At 38.6% G+C, this 22,299-nt stretch overlaps 1 protein-coding gene across 4 annotated transcripts in view; it reads left to right on the top strand.

Annotated features, from left to right (window-relative positions):
- LOC124159055 (adenylate cyclase type 2-like) overlaps window positions 1-22,299 on the top strand; it is a 107,125-nt gene that overhangs the window by 51,980 nt on the left and 32,846 nt on the right. For all 4 annotated transcript variants that reach the window (XM_046534573.1, XM_046534580.1, XM_046534563.1 and 1 more), the window contains one exon: window positions 19,326-19,466. In XM_046534573.1, coding sequence (XP_046390529.1) covers window positions 19,326-19,466 — 141 coding nt within the window. The remainder of the gene's footprint in view (window positions 1-19,325; window positions 19,467-22,299) is intronic.

The raw sequence follows: 22,299 nt of genomic DNA, 5'->3' as shown, positions 1-22,299 counted from the left end.
TCTCCCATTTAAACCCTCCATGTTTGTAAATATTATCAGTCCATAATTAATTATCAATAAAGAATCCTCCAAAATTCAACAAGATTACGTAAATGACAATAGATTGCACTAAATTCCTCGATTTTCCAATAATTATTAACAATTTATAAGGCATATGGTATTCATGTCAGCTATTGAACAAGTACTGACTAAATTTAATCAAGATGTGTATATATATCTCTCAGTATTAATTAAACAAGTCAAAAAAGAATCATAGGCGATGCTAACAAAATGAGAACTGCATATTGCATCAACAAAAGAAATCACTCTAAATTTCACTCTTCAATTAACAATAGAAATGAGAGCTACATGCTGGTTGCGACAAGATGAAAGTTCATACTTGTCGGGCGATGAAGGTCGCAACTCAACGCCAAAAGCCACACTAAAACACAGTAGGCAGTCTTAAAATCAGCTGATCAATTCAATCACTCAGCCATCGATAGAATATTGAACACTGCAAAATCACGACACTTATCACTGTCCAGAATTGTGAGAATGTCCATAAAGTCTTGGTGGAGAAAAGGTGACACAAAACACAATTGAATCTTAATAACTGGGGCCACCTCCACAGCTTATCTGGAAACGAGCCATCTCGGGGATTTCCCCCCAAGTTAATCTCCCGTCCTCTCCCTCCAAGCACCCATAATTCCTCCACCTTACCCCATCTCACAATCACAGTAGACCAACACTAAATTACATGAGTGAATTAAGCAGATGAGAATAAGCAAGTACAATACAATATTTCAGAACAATTTCAATTACAAGCATAGAAATAGACTTATTATTCATTAATCAAAACAATATTAATAGGAATCAATAGAAATACAACACCGAAATCAAGCATCAAATAGTATTTGAGAGAGCAAACATTAGCATTCATTAAAAAAAGAATAAAAAAAAAATCAATGATATTTCTCTCCTTTTAATTACTGGAATTAGCAATGCCACCATGATATGCCTTTAAATGAGAAACATGACAAATTTTCTCTTTCCCAGGAGAAACTTCCAGAATAACTGTTACAGGAGAGAGATACTTTTTAAGGACGAAAGGTCCTTTCCACAGAGGTTCCAGTTTTGCCATTTTCTGTTCACCTTTAGAACTGACAGGATGGTTTTTGCAGAGAACAAGATCTCCCACACAGAAAGTGATTTGGGAGTGAGATTTATTATAGGATTCTTTATACCTGTTTCTGGCCTTTTTTAAATTAGCAATAACATGATTCAGGCAGGCTTGTCTGTCATTATCGCTGAGATCATTCTCGAATAAAGATTTTGGAATGTCCCACTGATTAATTAAAGGATGCTTAAGTTCTCTGCCGAAAATTATTTTGGCAGGAGAAAATCCACTGCTCTCATGTGAGGCAGTGTTCAGGGCAAAATTTAAGTCAGCAAGCATAGAGTCCCACATATGGTGAGCATTATTGCACAAAATAGCAAGTGCAGATTTTAGATTTCTATGCAATCTCTCTACCTGATTAGAACAGGGATAGTATGGAGAAACAAAAATTTGCTTAACCCCCAGTTGCAAACACATCTCCTTAACGGCATGAGATTTGAAAACTTGTGCATTATCAGACACCAAATATTTAGGAAAACCGAATTTCGGGAATACTCTTTGAGTGAGTATTGAAACAACTGAACCAGCAGTAGCCTTACGAACTGGCTCAAGAAAACAGAATTTAGAAAAACCATCAATAAGAGAAAGTATATATTGGTGTCCACCTTTAGTCAAAGGTAAAGGACCCACAAAGTCAATATAAAGTCTTTCCCAAACCTCAGAAGGATTTTTCGATGATAGCATGCCAGGAGGTGGAGCATTTCTGGGTTTACAAGTTTGACACAGATGGCATTTTCTGACCATGTCATAAACCTCTCTTTTCATATCCTTCCACCAAAAGTGTCTGCTAATCTTATCATAAGTTTTAGCCATGCCCAAGTGAGCAGACATACTAGAGCAGTGAAAATATTGAAAAATCATAGGCCTCAAGACCGTAGGCAGAACAGCTCTTCCTCGCTTAATTTTAGAATTCCCATAACATAATAGCTGTCCCTTCAGAAAATAGTTTTTGTCGTTCAAGGAATTATTATTAATCTGATTGAAAATATCCTTTAGAACGAGATCAGTTTCTTGGTGTTTTCGAATGTCAACGAATGACAAAGGCAATTTATGTAACACACAAGAATAAGGAACAGCTGACTCCTTATGAGTGATTGATTCCACATCTAAATGACTATTTGTAGATGAGGATGGCTCAATGCGAGAAAGACAATCTGCGACAGAATTAGCTGATCCTCGAACATGATGCACAGTGAATTTATAAGAGGATAATTTAAGAACCATCCGGCCTAATTTGCCCAACTGCTTAGGATGAGAGAAAAGCCATGTCAAGGCACCATTATCAGTGTACAAGTGAAATGGTTTTACTTGTAAGTAAACACTGAATTTTTGAATTCCAAAATGAATTGCGTGACACTCCAATTCATAAGAAGAAAATTTACGTTCATGTTCCAAGAGTGCCTTACTAGCGAAAGCCACAGGGACAAAATCACCATTTACTTTGTGATTCAGAACGGCACCAACCGCCAAATTACTGGCATCGACAAATAAATGAAATTCCTCGTCAAATCGAGGGAAAGATAACACTGGTGGATTGGTGAGAGCTTTCTTCAACTGGCAGAAAGCCTCATTTTCAACGGCTGTCCATTGAAAAGGAACATTTTTACGTTTCAAGCGATTCAGTGGCATAGAGATTTCAGAATACCTTGGAATAAACTTGCAGTAAAACCCACAAAGTCCAATGAATCTGGCCACTTCCTTCACATTTCTGGGAACTGGGAATTGTTCAATTGGTCTCACTCTCTCAGGATCAACTTGCAAGGTTCCATTTGTGATGAGATGGCCCAGAAAAGTGAGTGATTCCACACCAAGCTTAACCTTGTCCTCGCACACCGTCAAACCGGCACTGCGTAGTTTGTTGAGGACAGCATTAACATGAGATACATGGTCTTCAGCAGACTTGGAATAGATACACAAGTCATCAATATATGGGTAAACACATGAATATTTCAAATCGCCCAATACTTCATTAATGAGACGAGTGAATATTTGAGGAGAATTTACAAAACCAAATGGCAATCTATTATACTGGTACACTCCGAACGGCGTCACAAAAGCAGTTAATTTCTTAGAATTCTCAGATAATGGTATTTGATGAAAGGCAGAATTGAGATCAAGAACAGTAAAATATTTTGCATCAGCAAGATATTGGAATGCATGTTCAACAGAAGGTGTAGGATAACCGTCCGATTTAACAACTTTGTTCAACTTACGGTAATCAACCACTAATCTTTCAGATCCATCCTTTTTAGGCACTAGAAAAGCTGGCGAACACCAGTTTGAATTGGAAACCTCAATCACTTTCTTATCAAGTAAAGATTGGATGTGCTTCTTCATTAAATTTGCCTTTGGAGGTGACAATGAATAAGGATGGGATCGAATCGGAGTAGAATCTAGCAGTTCAATTTCGTAGGTCATAACAGATGTGACCCCCAATTCTTGAGAAATCACATCAGGATACTTTGACAATAAACCCTTCAACTTATCACACAACGTAATTTCAGTGGACGACAGAACATGTGATTCGGATGAGTTACTAACTGGCGCCGATTTAAACGCTTCGCAATTGTCCGTAAAAGAAAAAAGAGAATTCGGGGCAATTTCAAAACTGACGTTCGCCGGACGAATAATCATCTTTGAATTACAAATGAAATCCACACCCAGTAACACGGGAAATGGGATTTTAGCTAGATAAAACACGTGGTTCCAAGAAAACTTGCCTATTTGAACCTTGAGTGAGACAGAGGAATTAATATGAAAAGGCTGCCCCGACACAGTGATTAAATCGACGTCAACATTCTTACGAATAACCTTTCTCCGGCAACATTTCAGAGAAGCAAAGAAATCTTCATCACACAGTGAAACTGAACACCCAGTGTCAATTAAAGCCTGGCATGGCATAGAATGAAGATTAATAGATAATATTGGCAATCGAGTCGAACACTTGTCACGGACGCTCATCAAACTCACGGCAGGCTGAGTAAATCGTCGTCTTTTGCGACACTCGTTCACTTTGTGGCCAGGTTTATGACAGTAAGAACAATTAATAGGAAAAGAAACTTCCCTAGGCGCACTGGAAGAGGCAACAGAAGACGGATTCCTAGAGATACGATGGAAAGTGTTGGAATATTCAGCACAGTCCATTAAATGTTTAGAAGCCTGCGTGATAACAGAGTCCAATTCTACAAATGTGTTAGGCTGATTTGAGAACATAATTGCAGATTTTGTTAAAGGATTTAACCCTTGAATAATGAGTCGCACAATAGAAGACTCGGAATACTGCAAACCCAGCACCTGAGTGGCATTACGCACAGAACACACGAAATCGTGGGGCGTTTCGCGAGGGAACTGAAATCTTTTAACTTTCGTAGCGATCAAACGATCAAACTCTCTGTCACTAACAATTCTAGCCCAAACTTTTTCTGTGATTTGAGACCATGCGAGATTCAAGTTTAACATAGACAACCAAAAATGACGAGAGCTGGCAGGTAGTTTAGATACTACAAGGTACAATAACGTTGACAGAGGAACCAAGGACAAAGAAACGATTTCATTAACTTTTAACATGAAATTAAACCAATTCTCACTGTTTGACACTTCAAATGGCGGAAAATCACTGAGTAATTGTTTGACAATCACTAACCCTTCAGAAACTGGCAATGTCTGAGAAGCAGACATTTCGTGAGAGACGTGAAAATCACTGCTTTCCTCGTGCGTTGGGCGAGGTGGAACCACTTCTAAAGAAGATTCCCGTTCATTATTAGAAACTTCACTTCCTACGGACACATTAGCCGTACCCCTGGCCTTACGATCCTCGCCCGTGGTTAAATAAGTTTTCTCGTACGGGTTTTCAGTACCTCCAGGCATTTTGAAAAGTGAAGTGACGACAACGAGAAAGAGAGAGAGAAAAAGCGAGAAATAAAACTATCTCTCATTACTGGAAGAATCCAATAAGAAAAGAGGGGTGCGAGAATAACTAGCTGCTATCCAAATTATCAAGAACATTACGAGCATTACGAACATTAATGTCAAATGGCATAGGACCACGAGGAAAAGTCGGCAACACTAGTCACGTAATCCCACACGAACCAAAAAGCACTTAATGGAACATAAAATAACTCACTTTTAAGAGGAGAAACAACCAGAAACTGCAAAAAGTGGAGAAATAGTGGAGAATTGTCACCATTGTCCAGTACTCGGAGACCTCGACGAAAGGACAGGAAATCGAACCACGCTCTGCTACCAATATGTTACGTTACGTCGTAAAATCTGGTTGATTTTTCACGTAAGTCCAGACAGGGGAAATACTCCAACCGTCGGTCACATGCTGGATCAGGGAAAAGACTCCACAAACAAGAAAAACAGCTCACAAGAAAAAGGTAGCCAAAAAATAATTTACGAGTTATTACCGTACGATATCTATTCAAAGTAGAGTATTCAAAAAAAATCAGAAGTATTACAGAAAACAATGATAGTAAATTCATGATCCCAAGGAAACATTACCAGCAGAAAATTGCTCTAAATATGCCATGGCTCACAAGACATGTGACTCCCATGCAGGTCAGGAAGAAAAAGGGGCTCGCCTAAGCAAGGCGAGACAGCATTTGAGGGGAGGGCTTCTTCCAGGGAGTGGAGGGGTAGCCAGGCGAATTCAACAACCGCCCACTGATGCGTCACTGCCCCTGCAGAAACGGCCGCTCCGCAAAACACCATTCCCTGGTTTTGAGACAAAGCCAGCACCCAGAATTTTCCCCTCAACATCTGGGTTGGAGACCTCAGAGGAATCGTTCATTGGAACACATGGAGGGGAAGGAGATACTGGGGTGAGGTGTTGGAGGGAGAGAGAGTTTGTGATAGGACAATGGTAAAACTTCTCACTCCAAGTGCAATACTAAGGCCTTAGCACCGATTTCCCCTTGCTTGCCAAGGAGAAGTATTTCTCCGCAGTAGTCCTATATAAGTCTTGCATTGCAGGTAGGCTGGTTCGGAGGCTGGTTCGGAGGCTGCTTCGGAGGCTGTTTCAGAGACTGTTTCCAGAGACAGGATTTTCCAGAGACAGGATTTTGCGAGACAGGGCACTTTGCTACAGGGACCCTTTGCGCAAAAAATCCTTTGCGCGAAAAAACCTTAGCGCGAAAAGTTCTTGGCGGGAGAAGTTCTGCGGATAAGTTCGGAGGAAGTTCGAGGAAGTTCGAGGAATTTCTGGGGGGGGGGGTACCAGAAAATTTTGGGGGGGGGGGGACACTAAAAAATGCCACACTCCTATAAAAATTGACGATGTTGTAATTGGACGAAGTAAGTGACATCATTTTGACTTGAAAATATTTTTTTATGAGTGGCCCAAACCGCTACCATCAAGGTTCCCTAAACTTTTCCCTCCTAATTAGGTAGATGACTATGAAGAAGACGAAATATTGGCATTTTTGTTAAATTCTGGATGAAGAAATCTCAATAGTTGTAAGGTTACTTTTTTATCAAGTGGAATGATAATTTTTCTACGTAGCTGGGAAGGAGAGAAGGGGGTTGGATTTTTGGGGTAGCTTGACTGTTGACTTTCGTGGCGGTGAGCTCAATTTCAAACGGCGTTTGAGGAAGTTTTCATGTGGTAGTTTGATCCATACTTACATGGAATAACTGCTGTCTTCCCCTTCTAATGGGCCGTGGTCTCACTGTCGTATTTAGCTAAGGATAGAAGATTTCCGACAGCAAGCCACTCCCCTTCCTTATTAACAGCCGAACCGATTTCATAACCTGTCATCCCAATGTGGGCGTTCGTTGCCAAATAAATGATTGCCATTCACACACGTGCTCATGGAAATATGGATTTATGGAAAAATGATGAAGTTCAAATGGGTGCAAGGAATTACCTACAAAGATTGCCTAGCGTAGGATCGTCAGCGGTGAATACAGATGTGGGCGCTGGGGGCCTGCAACTCTTCCCCCCCCCCCCCCCGCCCCCCCCCCCCCGGTCTGACGGGGCCGCCCGCCTTACCGAAGAGCAAAACCAAAAAATCGCAAAAGTCTGTGAGGATAATCAGGTCTGGATTGAAACGAGAGTTTTCAACAAATTTTCTTTAAACTCACGAAATATGAGGATGAGACATGTAACTAAAATATTTTTCTTCAAGCACATAATTTTTTAAAAACTAATAAATCGCTGATATAATTTTCTTTTATGTTGATTTTATTCGCCTTTTCTAGGCTAAAATGTCACAACTTTAACGACAATGACTGCTCCTAGTTTTGATACTCGGTACGCACTTTGAGAGCTCTAGTAATTACTGGTCGTCATGAGCCTTGAATAGCAGTTATAGCAATTAAGCAGTCTAATGAGTGAAAGAAATTATTGGCCATGAAATTAACGTTCTCTTCGTAATCCATGATTGAGGAGTGGAGATAGTTTTGTGTGAAACGTCGGGTATTTTATCTTTATATTTGATGACTTAGTCATATAACTATAGATATATGTTCCGTAAAAATCAGTAAGATATTGTTCATAATGGATAAAAAGTGACAGAATGACCTTGGACTGTTCAGTGGCAATATTAAGATATTTTTATATGCAAAAAGTAACTTTGTACGGATTCACGATCAATGGTGCCAAGTTATTCACAAACGTATCGCGTAGAATTGTGATTTCGGCTTCTCTTTCCTCGTTTTGTAATATTGGGCGCCAGAGCAACCGGTAGACGTGAAGAAACAGAAGTTATGGGCACTCAAGAGCGTAAGAGGATGCCTTGGAAAGTGGATGTCTTTCGAAAATGCAAATGGAAGTTTGCCAGAATACCAAACGTTTCCTCAAGCAGCGATGAAAGCCCCGCTGAATGAGGGGTGGCAGTCGCTATGGACCGCTGTCAGACAACAAAAATCAAGATACGTCTTAAATTCAAATTCCGACACCTCTGCCGTCATAAATTCTGCTCATTTGTCGATAGAAATAGCTTAGTTTTTTTTAAATAAATAGTTTTGGTTTTTCGACCTGATCATCGAGGCATGTATCTACCTGTGTTTTCCCCACTGCTCAATAGTGGCTCACAGGAGACTTTTAAGTTTATTTTAATGAGCAATAATGATTTGACGTTCTGAAGATGCCTTGTACTACGTATTAACAATTCCCTAGTTGATACTTGAGTTGGATGTTAGAAATTTGGATGATTAAAGCTACGTTATGGAGAATTTCTTCCAGAAGCACTTCCACATTAATATATAACCTGTTATATATAGTATATATGTTATATTATAGTATAACAGAGTAATATAATAATATGGGAGATATCCAACGTGACCACTTCCGTGATTCCACCAGTTTATTTTCATTTGATACATATCCAGTTGGGTGTCCTGACAGCCCCCGCCACACGCCTACTGAGGCGGCTTATATATAAATTGAGTTAATGACTACTGTTTCTTCTTTGATAAGTTATATCGTTTGCTAAATTGTGTGTCGCTAACAGTACAATTGTGGAATTAAGGGAAAAAATGTCACTAGATTTTTGTGAAACTGCATTATCTTCTAAAGAAAATCGTTTCATTTTACTGATGAAAAATATAACATCTCGCAAGCACTGTAAAATAAGTGAAGAGTTTTTGAAAATGGAAGTGAAACTGGTGTGGATACAATGGGATTAAGCTCGAAGAAAGTTATATAGTTAGCTCGAAGTGTTACATATCGCAACTCTAGCGTGCTCCACAATTAATGTGTTCTCGTAGATAAAAATTAGCGTTAAATTTTCCTATATTTTGAATACTGCGGGCATTCATGCTATCTTATTTTTGTGGAAATCTGATTGAAAGACCAAGCCGCTCTGAATCCATCGTTACAGTTATTGTCTCAATCGGTAGGGACTGAAACACGTTGATTTAGTAGTGTCGGCTCCAGGTGGATAGTTTCGCATGTGATTCGCTGCAGCAAGTTTGATGCTCGTCGCGATGCAAGCCAACCGAAGATATTCAACTGCCGATGGTGTGAAAAAATTGATATTGGCAGCGTCTATGGGTGACTCGCCTGAAGGCCGGCGGACACCCATCTTGCCCTCGGCTTTCGAGGTCTGTCGCTTGGGGTCACTCTTCAAGATTAGGTCGCCATGGCACGATATGCTGGAGAATAATTTATGGTTTCATCTTCCGTTTTAAAATATTCTGTTGATGTTAATATGGGATTCCTCATGACATACTGCAAGCCCGATTATCGGTGGAAGAGGTCACGGAACGGCCGAAGGATTCCTGTAAATATAATGATATCGCCGGCCTATCCAAGGATTCTAGAAGTGAAAGATTGCATGGAAGCCACAGTGTGCCCATCATCGATTACCCCTCGTCGTTCGATGACGAGCTTTGAGAGGACGTTTCGTTACCACAGAGACAGGACCCGAATGAAATACCTTTGCTCTTGCTTTCCGTGGAACTGGTATTACCCCATGGGTACATATTTAGTGCAGTAACGGATTATATTCTATTTTTATTCCCGATAAATATGTCCTGTCAGCCTGCACTTGAAGTTTCCGTTCTACTAAAAGTAAAAAATACTTGAAAAATTGCTATTCCATGCCATTGCCATTCCATTATAATCGCATATACTTTTCATACATGTAGTACCTATACTTTACGAGCTCTGTTTCTCTATTGTTGATCTTTCATTTAGATGCTCGGCGTAATTTTTAATAGAATAAATTATTTATTATAGTATCGAATGGGAATTAAATTGCTCGTCCATATAATAGGAGGATAATTTTCCTAATCAATGCACCTGCTATGGCATAAACCATTTCTTTCTAACTCATCGTATGGTCGCATTCTTGATTACATAATCACCGATTTGATCGTTTATGACTCGTTTTTATTAAGCATTCTTATTTTTCTTTCTTGTTATTTATTGGGAGTGAAATTAAAATAATACATAGACCAAGCCACTTTAAAAATGAAATACGCTTCGAGAGATTAGGTTATTTACACATGCTCTTTAGAATTTGAGGAGTCTTAATTGGCATTAAAGTTCACTGACCTCTCTCATGTTAAAATGATAATTACTAGCGCATAATATATTGGTTTTTGATTCATTCACGTCCGTCCTAGTAGTTGTGCTGAATTTTTGTAGAAAATGCTATAGCAAAGACATAATCGATCGTTTCAGCGGTTGCATGCGATCGGAGACAATTCGGTTGTTAGTGAACGCTAAAGAGAGCTTCGAAATGGCATGGAAATAAGTTCTTCTGACCTCGAGTAAAATTAGTGAGCCGTAATTGCCAATGAGGTTTCTAATATCATTTCTCGCTATTCATTAGTGTATTAATTAAGAATTATGGTTTCCACATCTATAATTGCCTCATTTGTTATTGAGGCTGATTTACGCTTTTATGTTGTGTACACTGTTGGTGTTTATAGGTCTCCTTATCACCCTCAAAGGTCAAGGCCAAGATCAGGGCTAGCGGCAATAAAGAATACGTGATATTAAGCTTTTCCTTGGAGAATTTTTATCAATGATTGGATAACTTTCGTGTGTTAAAATGTTCCCTAAACCAGCGAATCATATTTGGGCGAGGTTTGAAAGTTGACTCTTATGAATATTTTCCATTAATGATGCCGTAGACAGCTCATAAAGACAGGATATTTATTTTAGTGTCTCCCCATAAATCTCAAAGCTACTTTTCGCCGCCAAATACTCTTAAACAGATGCTGTTGCTGCAATACAGTTTCTGAGCACCCAATATTGGAATTTTTAATTTTTCAATCTTACGGTTAGTTACATTTAATCTTCTCAGCGCTATCTCAAAATTTTACTATTTTCCTAGGCGCTCTGTTGAAAACTGAGCGATCTTGTCTGCATGTATCGTAATTAGTAGCATCAAACGGTGGGATGTTAGCGATACTGTACCGATAATATAATAAAAATAGTTTCACATACTTCTAAGCAGCCAGTAGCAGTTTTTGATCCCCAACTTCACCGATAGGAATGGGTCATTATTTACATACTGTTGCCAAGTTTCAAGGTTGAGTGGCTGCGTGGTTTCCTCCATATTTTTTTTGAAAAATTAGGGGACAGCTGGTATTGTTTGATCAATAAAGATACATTTATATTCTATTGATGCCACCGAACACATATTTGAAGAAAATTAAATTAGGTTTTCCTTGAAAATAAGACGAAATACAGGCTTTTGATTGAATGAATGGTATTGAAATGAAATCCCATGGTATTAATTTTCTTGGCATCGTCCAAGCAAATCCGAAGGTATTAAAGTAAAAGACAAACCTCGGATTATCATTTAATTGAGGGAAATGCAAGTTCAATTCTTGCTTTATTGTAATTTAATGATCTTTTTAAACTTATACATAGCTTTTAAAATTTCTCAGTCTGTACCATATTAGCTAGAAAAGACGTTGCTGTTGCTCTCTCGAACATACATTGGCGAAATCCTATAGGAAAGTAGTCTGATTATTGTTTTCTCCATATTTATAATCTAAAATATTTTCCTTAAGTGGCGCCGTGATTAATCTCCATGTTAATGCTTTATGAATACTAAAATTTATTTGACAACAACCTTCTTTACGGGCATATATTGGGATGGATGTGCTTAATCGTAAGAGGCTTTTGAGAGGTACAATAAAAATTGAGGTTTCAAGTTTCAACCCGTCGTTATTACACATTCGCAGACGAAAGACTCCATACTTTGATCTAATGCATTTAGGCATTTATTAAGGTACTCGAAAGAAAGGTTTCGAACTCCTCCTGAGCGACCGGGAAAGAAGTGACTTTATTTTTAACCTCCACCCTCTTCAAACCGAGAATAGAGTGTTTTAAGCTCCGCGGTTAGATAGAATTTGCGGGAGCAGTCCAGGAGAGCGCCGCAATCCCCTTCTTGTTTTGACTCCGCTGATACATGGGCTGGAGAGTTCGAAGGGAGCTCAGGAAGCCGTTGTAAATCGATGCTCTTGGAGATGATGGCTGTTTGTTCTCATCTCGCCTCGGTTTCGGCTGCGGCGGTGATCCATTCTTTTTTAAGGAAAAGCCTTGTTGGCCCCTATTTTTTAAAGTATGTAATTTTGACATGGAGTCAGGACTGATAATGAAAACAGTTGGTAGTTGGCCGACGTTTTATAATCTCAGGTTTCTCTCTCAGGGGTTTTCATAATATAATCCAGGTTCAATGGTTAACCAGAAAAAAGTGACCGAAAATCACTCAGAAATCAAATAGATATCATTTATCAATTTATCTAACGCTGCGAATAAGTATAACTGTAATTCCGAAAAGTCGTATCTTAACAATTATTTTTTCTTCGTCAGGCCTGCACTCCCTGAATTAATCACACTCACTCACTCCTGTGGTCACTCAAATCCTAGCAGATTTCTGGCCTCATAAGCCAGCCGCACCATATTTCCTCATGTCATTTGCATCTTGGTCCAGTGGCATAGCGAGGGGGGGGGGTTTGGGGGTTAAACCCCCCTCCCAGAGCTCAGAGAAATTTTTAAGTTTAACCCACTTTACTTAATTGGATTGATATTACTAATAGAATAGTGTAAGTATTAATAAAATATCCCTCCGAAAGCTATAAAAATCACCATTTTGAACCGTTTATCTCAAAATTCTGCAATTTATTAATCTTGCACCTACAGCTGGTGAGTATTCCATACCCCCTCATACCCCGGTACTAGTTGCACCTAAACCCCCCAGCCTTAATTCCTAGCTGCGCCCCTGTCTTGGTCATCCCATTCTATTCCTTAACTTACTACTACTATTCCTTATCTCGCTCGTATTCTTATTCTCATTATCATTCCTACTACTATTATTACTCTTCTTTTATCGCTATCTTCTGTTTTATTATTACGACCAGAAGTTTTTCTTTCTTTACTGTATTGTCCTGTTATGTGAGGAGAATCGATTTGCCTATTTCATTACTTCAGCTTTGACTAAGCCGATTGTGGCATGGGTTTGCGTTCTCCCTATGTATATTCTCTCTCTTTCCCACCTCATACTCATTGTTATCCCCTAAGGTTGCAGCAGGTCAAGGTTTCCCCATCCATTATTGCATTAAGCGTGGTATTTTGCGAGAATGCGAGTGTATCTTTGAGAATCTTTCCATAAACTAGTTGGTAACTTCCCGGTCTCCATTACGCATACAGTGATTAATTTTTACTGGCTTTCCATAATTGCCAAATGGGGGGTGAGAAGAAGTGGTGGGGTAATAAAGTGTTTATTTAGGTAGTGGCTTACGAGGTGGAGGTAGAAATATTCTCAAGCCAGGAATTTTTAAGATAAAAATCAGGGAGTATTAAGTATTCCTTGTCTTGTTTCCTCTTTCGAAGTTCCTTAAGAAATTTCAGTGAGCTGTTGTCATTTCGTATTTTCGTGAAAGACTGATATTCTTTAGTTGTTCGTACCAATGATTAAAATCTGAAAACAACGTTCCGGTTGGAATGTATTTGAACAGGTTTGTTTTTGTGTGGCATTATTTCATGAGGTCTATTTGGATTCAGAAAAAAGGAAACTTCAGTCTAAATATCATTGTCAATTCTTCTGTTATCTGCGTTCAAAAAGAGTGTATTTCATTCCGTGACATTTATGTCGTGAATTTGTTTAGTTTTTTCTTAGTTTTTAAACTATCTTACTCATTATTTCTATTGTAATCAGGAGCGTTGAGTCTATTGTCATCAATAGGGTAGTTTCCTTCATCAAAGAAAACGAAAGGCATTGATTGCGATTCGTTACCCACCATTAGTGTATTCATAATACACTAATTATTTGGTTTTTGAAATACCGGTTTAGACGAATGGCAAGGGTCAAATTTTATCCTCATTTGAAAAAGGCCAGATTGGCGCCCATGCGATTCCACTCCGCATGACGTCACAGGGACCTAGTTTCTACACGAGAGGATAGGAGTTATGCATCGTCTGAGGTTACCAATGCAAGCATGAGGCACAGAGCTCAGGGAAACATGTCTTAATAATCACCTATTAAAACTGGCTAATGTCGGAAAGTTTTCTTCGTTTGATAAGGTATTAATAAACCTTTTTTAAGCCAAGCGCTACCGTTCAGGAAGGTACTCAGCTATCCGCTAGCATCCTGCGACGTATCAGAGCTAAGCCTCGCCTCAAGGTCACCTCACCGGGCGGGAGGGGGAACCAGAAATACGACGTACGGAGATATTTCCCGACATTCATACTTAAGCGTCTCGTTTTCGCGCGCTTGAAAATTTTCACTTTTCATTTAATCGCGAAAAATAGATGTTGTCATTTAAAAATCTAAAAGCGCGAAATACGTACTCCAGGAGTAATAATCTTTCGATTAAGGCAATAAAAAAATAATAGGAAACCACCCTATTCTCCAACTCAGTCGTGTTTTGAGCGTTGCGTCTCGAAGGAGCTCACTGTGTTGGGAGGCGAAGTTGGGGTTACGAGTCAAGGTTAATCCGTGGTCTCGTTCTCGCCTCATAAAATTGAAGAATACACATTCACTGCTGTGGGAGTTAATTTTGGATGGTTTATCGGATTGAATGTGGAACTGGGTCCTTCTTGTTTGTTTATCGTAGAGTCCGAATCGAGGGTTTCGGGCGTATTCGCCCATAAAAGCGTGGGATGGACGCGGCGCGGTGCGAATAGGACCACACGTGCGACGCACGTTTCCCGCCTCTTCCCCCATTAAGCACCGGCGTTTTATGTGCCCACCATGCATTCCGCCTGTCACGGAGGCCTTGCCGAAGCCTCTCCTCCCTCATGGAGGTTAACTGGAAACGGATCTAGTCTTTTGTTGATGCGATCGTTAAATGGAGTGCGGCTCCTTAGGTCAATTATGCTGACGCTGTGGATCATAGCCAAGGGTGGCCACTACACAGGAAAAAATGGAAAATCGGGGAATTCAGGAAAAAATTAATTAATAAAAAAATAAAAAAGGACTACGTCTTTGCCGCAATAGTTTGATGGTGATTTTTCCTTGCCATCTCATGTATCATCACATATACAATTACAGAAACGTCTTTTGCTTTCATCCCGTGTATTCTACGACAGTACTGCACCTACAGTGATAAATGAGGTATCATTGTAAACGTTGTATCACCGGATCCTTACGAAAAATACTATCACAATCTCAAATTTCACTTTTACTCATTAATATGATTTTAAAGTTTTGATTTTTCCATTTCGATTACTCGAGGTATCGACTCAACTCCACACATTTTTGAAATTCTAAACTTAAAAAAAAACCGACTATGTCTTTCCGAATGACAAGAAAACAAATCCTAATCAAAGTGGCCTTTGAAATGACAGCTAGTAAATCACAGGGTCAGACTCTTCAGAAAGCCGGATCGTACTTGCGAGAACCTGTTTTTTCGCTGCATTTTCTACAGTTCACACTTTCCGTGATATTTTTGTTTGTGCTACTGAAACTCATACCCGAATAGTTACAGACGACAACATTGTTACTTCTAATATTATCTTTAAAGAAGTTTTGTAAATTGCGCGCCATTATTCAGTGACAGACGTCATGAATTTCCCGACTGGTATCAAACTCTCTTCCCTGTATTGTATTCATATATGTTGTATATTTTTGCCAAAAAACAAATGCCTATAAAGAAATTATTTCGTGGTGCATCGTATTCTCCATTTAAAACCAAATTACACCGTTTCCTCAACATACTTATTCCCTGATAGCGTGAAAGTGCGTAATTTTCACTCGGGTTACCTATTAGGTATAACTTCTGTAGTACATGCTAACTACAGCTGCTCTTAATTTGCGTCATAATAATTTGGAGAGCAAGGTGGCTTTTGAGTATATTCAGAGCTTGAAAGTTTGGCCATGAGAAATGTGGAGAAGGGGAAAAGCATTCCACTTAACGATCAATTAAACTAAACATTTTCACTTATATTTTTATCCTTATTTTTTTATCTTTGTCATTTGAATATTACAATGCTGTCGGAAGTAGTATTGTATTTTTATAGAAATCCTGGATATTGGGCCTGACTCCGATATCTTCATAAATATTAATCGCCATTTAAATACTGTTAGGATCGTGCAAATATTGCCGAACAAAGGGTACCTATCATCGCATATCGTCGGCAAAATTCATTTAAAAACTTCCAGTTTTCAATATTCATATCCTTTTATTATTTGAAATGTGGAAGTTATTTTTCGCACGGGTACCGACCGCTTCTTGAGTTCTCTTTTACGCTCAGTTCATTCCGGTACGTCATCCTCCGATTGCAACCTATAACTCTTCTCCAACATCTTCTGAGAGCAATCTAATTTCGACGCCATATTTTCGCTCCATCCGTATTCTCCCCCTTCTCGTAAACCGATGCACTAGTCTCCAGTGCAGCCTCCAGCTTCAAATGCATGTATCCTCCAAAAGCCAATTGTAATAACGTGAGACCAATAATACTGGGCGATCTAATCGACACCACATCTTTGAAAATTCGTATGTATAGAAATGTATCAATACATGCGAGTTAAAAATGATTATTGAGAGTAAATATCTTAATTTTTCGACTGGAAAGCATTTGCACGTATGGAAATACGTTAACATGCTTTTCACTGGAAAAAAATTAGATAATACTCTTTGCCCCCTCTTCGCGGATATTCAAATGTGATTATTGAAACATTCTAGAATATCCTTAAACTTACGACAGATACAGGGATGCCGACTTACAAAAAATATTGGGGGGTCCAAACCGGGGATCTTGCCCCAGGAAATTTTATAAGTAGTGAGTTTTAAGATTTTTAAGCATTTTAGAAGAGTCATATGATCAACATTAGAACCCTGATAACTCGAATCTCGATATCTGGACACTCCGGGGAAAATCGACAAGCCTGACACATTTTTTCCTCACACCCATAACGAATTTTTAAGGGGGCTCGGGCCCCCTCGGGCCCGATGGAGTCGGCGCCACTGGACAGATGGCATTGTCTTCTTTTCTCCTTCATGAGTGGAACGTAAAGTTCCACTCATGAATAATGTGTCAATTATCCATTGCTACAATTTTACAGGGCTTACACGTAGGTCTGTGTTCGGAAAGTTGAACGATATGGTTGACATGCGTAAGGCAACAATTTAATCGTCTGTTGTGGGGGGATTCATATGTATTTCCTTTGCTGGTGGCGATGGTCCTCCTTCGTGCAGTAAAATGGCACCCAGTAAAATCTATAATAGCTTTTGAAGAGGGTATTTTACGTACAGGTAATCCACCTGAGTCAGTTCTTCACACGAATGTTCCCGAGGCTATATCGGCTGATTCGCCTGTCGAAGCGGAACGAAAATGGAAAATTAAAAATCACTTAGCGCCCGCCGCTTGATAAGGAAAGGTTTCACGCATCGCATCGCCTAGACTTGCATGACTGGATGGTCGTTCTTTAGTTTAATTTTTGAGAAACGTTGTTATAATTGACTTAGCCGGCGTGCGAAGGTCAAATGAGTAGGAAACACCCAAGTGGAGTTTAAACAAATAATCTCTCCGTAAGGCCTTTATTTCAAGCAATTCCATTCCACTCTCTTCAACAGAACATATTCTCTCTCCTTCTTCCGGAACTCCGTCGTTCGTCTAGTGCTCAAGTATTCCACGGACATGCGTTTACTTCTCGTGATAGTGAGGAACTTCTTATTGTGACAACTGGTTGTTCTTTCCTTCACTTGGAAAATAAGAAAGGTAACTTCATCAGCGTTCAGATATCCGTTGAAATTCGCGTGGACTGACGACAAGACTTCGCTCAAGGTTTCCGCTTTTTCAGTTTCTCTTGAGCTTGCTAGTGAATTTTTAAAATTTAAATTTAAATTTAAAAGAAAATTTAAATTTAATACTGTTTGGAAATTTTCACTGTCAGTATATGCAGTCGCAACAAAAATTTGTTGATGATGTTCAGGCGTAGCAAATTTGGTTTCAATGAGCAAATACAAATAGTAGGATAAATGATTTCAAAGTTATTTGATGAAATAAATTATTTCGATGGTCTACTGAGACCTTTCTTTTGGCACAGATTAGATAGATCCCAGCAAACCGCCATAACTAGTTAAAGCCGTAGCAGAATATTGAAATCAGATTTCGATATCTCGATGTCGATACAGCCCGTAGAATGATTAAATGAAATTTTGCCAACAGTTACGTACTGCCTAATTTTTTTACTGGTTTGGTTTAATAAAAAAAGCATTTCCTCTGTAATTTCTGTATTTTCATGTTCAAGTACGAATTGAATTTCTTCTTCAACGCTTGAAATACCATCAACTCCGATCAGATCATGAAAGAGAAAATCATTTGTAGAATTTACTAATCATTTGGAGAATTCGCACACAGATTATCAATTTGAGTTGCTTATGGGTCCTCAATTAAGTAATTGACCAGATGATGTTTTTCCCTGGTGGAAAGAAAACTTCTTTGTCATTTTATTCTCCCACCCAGGGATGCCGACTTACAAAAAATATTGGGAGGGCCCAAACTAGGGATCTTGCCCCAGGAAATTTTATAAGTAGTGAGTTTTAAGTTTTTTAAAGCATTTTAGAAGAGTCATATGATCAACATTAGAACCTTGATAACTCGAATCTCGATATCTGGACACTCCGGGGAAAATCGACAAGCCTGACACATTTTTTCCTCACACCCATAACGAATTTTTGAGGGGGCTCGGGCCCCCTCAGGGCCCATGGAGTCGGCGCCAATGCTCCCACCTCGTGTGTCACTAAAAGTGATGTGCTTGGCATTCGTGGGCTGCGGTAGATATTCAAACTTTAGCTTGAAGTAAATGATGGCTGCGGAGTGCACAAAAATTGCCACTCATTTATCAAAGTGTCGATTACAATAATGGAATATTGAGAATAGCGTGATTATAGTTATATGGAGCCAAATTTTACGCAGAAGGCCCAATTTTTGCGACTTCAGATGCGGTGGAGGTTTCCTTAGAGTGGTGTTATCTTTTCCGATATATGAGTGACATCTGATTTAACCGCAAGTAAACATATTGCTTACCTATTGCTTTCTAATGCTAAAGCATTCACCGTATATTTGATTTCGTCACGTCTTCAAAATCCACGGCCTGGAAAGAAATTTAATGCCATGACTCATGTGAAACAACGCCCGAATGTTGATAGATAACTTCTTCTACTCATTTAATCGTGGTCGCTTTTACGCTATTGGTTATTTTTTGGTATCCTATGAAATCATAGAAAAATAATAAACGACGTATTTCCTTCATTACAGGAACAATTCCGCATCAAAGACCTGGAGGGATTGTATCTGCGGTACCAGAGGCGACTACAGCATGCGTATTTCTCAATTTTTCTGATGTTGCAGCTGGTTATTGGATTAACGCACTTGCTCATCCTGTACTTTGCGTCTGATGTAAGTATTCAATCTCACTTATATCCTCGGAGCAAGAATTTATGGGTGCATTTCTACGCATGATTTAAAGCAGTGTCGTAACTAGGAATATGCTTTGGGGGGAGTAAGTGGGCTTTGGGAGGAGGGGTTTGAGGGGGGGGCGACTAACCCTCCCCCACAGAAAACGGGGAGTTTAGGAAACATTTTGAAAAATAACATACCTGGAAATGCATTTTACATCATCTTGGCACTTAAAATTTGGCTTTAAGCAGATGCAGAATATATATATTGATTTCAGAAAAGATTTTTTTTTATTTCTGTGAGGTTTCTGGGGGGGATAAATTCCATCATCATTAGAGTGGTAGCGTTACTCCATAGTTACGCCACTGATAGTTGATGTTTCCTGGAATATATCGATAATTTACACTGTTATCAACCTTCAGGATGAATCACTTAGGGAGTGAAGGTACTATTTATGGATATTAATCTAAGATAGTTTCTCATAAGTAAATAGTATGGAGAAATCTAAGGCTTTGGTGTTGTGATCTTCGAGACTTTTTTACCGCAGTATCCTTCCTGCTCTCGGTTGTCTTTGTGGTTTTTATTTTGGGGAAACACTCTCTCCCACTTTTGGAATCACGTCGCGTCGCGGGATGATTTTGTTCGTGGTGTTGACTTGAAAGAGACTAGCTGCTTTTATGAATGGGTCCTACCGATTGAGTTTGCGAAGTCGATTCGTCTTTTTTTGCGGCGCTTGAAGGAACTTGGTGTATTTTCTATGTTATCTTTTATTTTTTTTATGCGTCACTTATAGTATTCCCCTGAGTTGTTAAGTATACTTATCCAGATTTTGAAGGCTAATTAATTGTTATTATTATAGCTAAAATTGTTACAAGTCGACCATAAAGTCGGGTGGTAACATAAAATCAGAAAGTATATAAAAGCAAAAATATTAAATACGAAGTACCAGCTAGGTTGATAGGTTTCATCGTATACAAAAATGTACAAAAACCAAAATACAAAAAATAAAATACTTAGTACAGAAAAATTTTGAAAAAGCCCTCAAAAAACATTTTCACACGATACATTTCCCCATGTAAGTAGCACCAAATCAGCTAAAAAAAAACAATACATGCCTACGTGTATATGGCCCTCAAAATCCATTTTTACACAATTATATATGAAGACCAAAGCAAAAAACATGAAACACCAAATTCAAAAAATAAAAGTTTGGAAAAGACCTCAGATTTCAATTTTATTTAACCTAGTTATAAATATCTTGGCGTTAGTTGGGAAGGGCTCAAACAAAAATAATAGGTTTCATAATATTTTATCCCTATAAAGGACAAGTCAAGGGTGGAAATGTGGTGCTTCCGAAGAATTATAAAATTAAATTAATCGACTGGATTGCATGGATCGACCTAATTGGTAATGAGGAAGTGCTTGAAGAAAAGACTCCTTCTAAAAATCCTTAAAAGGAGACGGGACAGCTTAATCGGCCTCGTTATGGGGCATGATGTGGCCGATGATGGAGCAAGGGATGGCCCCAAATGAGTTGACAGATTATTAAGGGTGTAAGAAGAGAAGATATCCCTAAATTTGAAAAGGTTAGCTGATAGGAAAGTTGAATGGAGATCTGCGGCATGACAATGTACGAATTGATGACTTAGGATGATGAGTATGATATTAATTGAAAGGGGCAAATATACTTAAAATTACAGACCCTATTAGTTCATTAGTCGTATCAATATGATTATTTTCAATTTAAAAATGTATTTTCACATAATTTATTATTATTATTATCATCATCATCATCGTCGTTGTCATATTTCCTTGAAAAAATATTAACCATATATTCGTGGAAGGACCTAATATTCATGGTAATATTTTCCACAAGCTTAATATTTATGAAAAAGTACAAAATTTCAGCATGAAAATGATCATATTTGTGTAAAATATGAAACTCGGCTGATTTTGGTTGCGAATTTCCGAAACATATCTTGGATCTCATTTCGCAAGCGATTAATTTCAGGCCTATTTAAGTTGTTGTGATCCAGTTTATATCCTCATATCTTTGCGTCCGAAACGACAACCCCTTTGAAGGGCCCGATATGAGTTTGATCTGTGTTTGTTATCTTTGGAAAAAATTATCGCTTAATTTAATCTTGTTTTCTTGCCGTCATTATTTCGTGGAACACAGTCACCTACTAAGCAACTCAAGTGTCAAACGCGACTGTCGTGATATAATATCCGACAGATAAAACATCCCTTTGTTTGTGTCGCATCTATGAGCTTCTAAGAAAATCTTATCCGCAATGACCATTAAAAACAGTTTTTATCGGCAATTAGAGAATGAAAAAATGTCATATATATTACTCACAATTGGGTGATTGACATTTTCCTGCTTTGGCGTAATTTGCCTCTATTAATGGCCAAAATCGATGCATTATTAAGCCGAGTCGCAAATGGTCAATATTAGAATCGTAATTTTTATTCAATCATTTATAATTTTATTTGCTACCACTATCTACTTAATTTTAGACAGCTCTATTATGCGTGCTATTCGTATTAAATCATCGTTTTTCATCGTGTAATGCTATTTTCGCATTTAAAGAACCAACGATCGAAATCTCCAAAGAACATATTTTTATTGATTTTATAACCCATTTTATTTTTTTATATCTAAAAGATAATTATGTAAATAATTTGGTCCCAAAGTCAATACATGCCTTAATAGCTTATTTTTCAAACTTTGGAAATCATTCTTGTGCATATTTTTGACGATGTCTGGAGAATTCCGATTAAGTCCAGAAGGCGCAACGTAGGTAAATGTAACGGGTTAGCGTAGCGAAAC

This window comes from Ischnura elegans, chromosome 1, assembly GCF_921293095.1.
Source record: "Ischnura elegans chromosome 1, ioIscEleg1.1, whole genome shotgun sequence".
In the NCBI taxonomy this organism is placed as follows: Eukaryota; Metazoa; Arthropoda; class Insecta; order Odonata; family Coenagrionidae; genus Ischnura; species Ischnura elegans.
The sequence above is the reverse complement of the archived record's forward strand: the minus strand, read 5'-3'. Positions and strand labels throughout refer to the sequence as shown.